Here is a 2960-nt window from a genome sequence, read left to right as displayed (position 1 = left end):
CTTCGTTTCCGAAACCTTCGTTTCCGAAACCTTCGTTTCCGAGGCCTTCGTTTCCGAGGCCTTCGTTTCCGAGGCCTTCGTTTCCGAGGCCTTCGTGTTGGTCACTTCCTTCTCCCAGTCGCGCGCGGCTTCTTTAATGAGCTTGGGGTCATAGATCTTGGTGACGGTAGTCTGTGTGGTGTTGTCGTCAGAAATATTTGGGGTGTTGTCTTGAGTGCTGTGACTAAGGGTATATGTTTGCGCCACGGCCCAGATGGCGAGTGCGATTTTGGAGGCATGTATGCTCCACCAGCCACCTCGGTCGGTCCATTTGCTGCAAGCTTGTAGTACGGCTTCGAGGGGTCTGCTTTCGTTGCGTCCTTCAGTGAGTATAAGGGGTGGCCTGAAGATGCTGACGGTAGCGAAGCCGAGTTTCTGGACGTCTTCATCGAGTTGACCCTTTGTCTGGGTGTACAGGAAGTTACTGTTAGCGTTGGCGCCAAGGGTAGAGACTATGCTGTAATGTTGAGCGCCAGCCTTGACTGCCGCCTTAGCAATCTCGTAGTTAAGGTAATAGTCAATCTTCTTAAACCCTTCAGCCGTCTTCGCCTTCGCCTTCGTCGTACCTAAACTGCTAATGCAGTGCGTAACCTTGCCACCCAGTGCCTCCACCCCCACCGCCACCGCTGCCTCCACATTGTCAAACGACACCTTCTTCACCACCAAGTGAGTCTTGTACCACTCCTCATTCGCAAAACCACTCGTCTCCAACTCACGACGTACCAACACACACAGTCGATCAATCCCGAACTGGGGAGCAGCCTTCAATAACTCACCCCCGACTGCGCCCGTCGCGCCAACCAATATGACGTTCATCATCTGTGCAAAATTTACACACTCTCATTTTACAAACGCGACAGGAGGCACAGCAACAACTAATTGTGACCTCAACTATTGATCACACCAGTTCTCATGTCAATTATCAAATCAATGTCAGGGTGAATAAAAAAGAAGCATCATCGTCTTGCTGTCCATTCTTGCTGTCCAGTCTGATCCAGTTCCTGGTCCAACCTGGTCCTGGTCCAACTTGGTCCTGGTCCAACTTGGTCATGTCCAACTTGGTGCTGGTCCTGGTTCAGCTTGGTGTGTGTGTCAGCAAAAGTTGCGGTGTACTGCGGCGACGCCATCTGTGTCATATTGTGTGCGTGAGATCATGAGTGACTTGAATGAGGGGAGCATGCCGACGACGGTACCACCCATGAAGGCACAGTATTGTCGATCGACGGGTGCGTATGCTCGAATGAGTGCATCTTTGGGTTGTAGTCGTTTGAAGTCGTTGACGAAGCGGTCAAGGAAGGCTCCGAAGAGTGTGGAGCCACCTGTGACGACGATGCTGGCGCAGAGATGGCGTCGCAGATCTAGGTCGCAGTTGGTTATGGCCTGATGGACAAGTTGCGGGATTCCGTGAGCCTCGCGTGCGTCTAAAGCAGGGTTGAACAGAATTTCTGGTGCTGCATGACGGTTGGCAATCTTGACGATAGCGCCATCAGGAAGTGTATAGGAGACGGCGCCAGCCTCAGCACCGCCGAGAGTGGTGCCAAGGTTTTTTTTGTCTAGAGCTGTTGCGGCTACAGCACAGACAGTTTCCTTAATCTCTCGCACAATTTCTAGTTCGCTCGATGTTTCCAATCGTAATCCCTGTTGCTTAAGTAATTTTTGAAGATACATCGTCACATCACGACCACCCACCGCTGTAGCCTCCACACTGTGCGGTAGTGCAAAACCCTCAGCTACAGATGTCACACGTGTACCGCCTTCTCCTACATCCAAAATAGTACCCGTCGTACGTGCCGTTGCATACAACGCCAAAACCGTTTGTGACATCACACACACCATCGGCACACCAAATGACTCAAATGCAATCTGCACCAACTTCTCTTTATTACTTGTGGGCAACAACGCTGAATCACTTATCAATAACGGATGTCCAGCACTACTCACATTCAATTGATTAAACACTTCTTTCCATAGCAATTCCAAATCTGTCTCATCCTTAATGATCCCTCGATCAATCGGATAACTCAGCTTTAAAATACCGCGGTATTTACGCGCCTGTTCTCCGACATACGCGTCTTCATTCGGCGCGTCCACCATCACACGCTCATTTTTCTGACGACCAACACTAAGGAAAAGGAAAACGGGGTATAGATCAAGGACTGGGTAATGTAGGGGGAGTGGGTAGGGAGTGGGTAAGGTAGGGGGAGTGGGTAGGGAGTGGGTAAGGTAGGGGGAGTGGGTAAGGTAGGGGGAGTGGGAGTGGGTAAGGTAGGGGGAGTGGGAGTGGGTAAGGTAGGGGGGAGTGGGTAAGGGTAAGGTAGGGGGAGTGGGAGTGGGTAGGGAGGGGGATGCTAACTAGCTGGGTAGAACAACAAGTGGTTTAACATCTCCGGCGAATCCCGCCTTTATGGTAGATGAGCCATTGTCTAAAACAATGACCTGGTTGCTCATTATAAAAATGAGAGCATGGGGAACCTGTTAGCTGAGCCGGAAGATAGTTTGCCTGCTGGTGCAGATGCCAGTGGGGGGCAGCAACGTATTGTTAGTTGGAGCGAAGCACTCAGTCGTTCAGGTTCTTGCTCCGGTAAATCGACGATGGAGGCCGTAACGACTGTTCGGAACCCGTTTGTGATTGACGCCCATGAAACTAAGGTAGAAGGAGCATCACTACTGTTCGGCTACACATCCACCTCGGATTGTCTGTGTCTGGTTTACACTCTGACAACTGGAAGTCAAGTCCCACGAATCAACTGGGAGTCGGTCGAGGCAACGCAGCTTCCCGATCCAATGCTATTCATATACGAGACACAACATCGTGACTTTGGATGTGTTGAAGACACGGGAGCATCCCCGCACACGGGAGCATCCCCGCACACGGGAGCATCCCCGCACACGGGAGCATCCCCGGACACGGGAGCATCCCC

The 2960-nt window shown here is 51.7% G+C and overlaps 2 protein-coding genes across 2 annotated transcripts; both read right to left on the bottom strand.

Moving 5' to 3' along the window:
- Nucleotides 1-105: 105 nt before the first annotated feature.
- On the bottom strand, nt 106-858 carry GNI_042310 (putative NADH(P)-binding, PF13460 family protein; the record flags this gene model as incomplete). Its single annotated transcript, XM_011131205.1, has 1 exon — nt 106-858. A coding segment is annotated over one exon (753 nt), but the record flags the coding sequence as incomplete, so codon positions are not given.
- A 273-nt stretch (nt 859-1131) lies between these two features.
- On the bottom strand, nt 1132-2487 carry GNI_042300 (putative actin; the record flags this gene model as incomplete). The annotated part of the gene is made up of 2 exons (XM_011131204.1): nt 1132-2161; nt 2393-2487. The coding sequence occupies 2 exons, from the start codon at nt 2485-2487 to the stop codon at nt 1132-1134; spliced, it is 1125 nt and encodes a 374-aa protein (XP_011129506.1).
- Nucleotides 2488-2960: the final 473 nt, after the last annotated feature.

The sequence above is a fragment of the Gregarina niphandrodes genome (assembly GCF_000223845.1).
Source record: "Gregarina niphandrodes unplaced genomic scaffold scaffold00006, whole genome shotgun sequence".
NCBI lineage: Eukaryota > Apicomplexa > Conoidasida > Eugregarinorida > Gregarinidae > Gregarina > Gregarina niphandrodes.
This window is presented reverse-complemented; position numbering and strand designations above follow the sequence as displayed.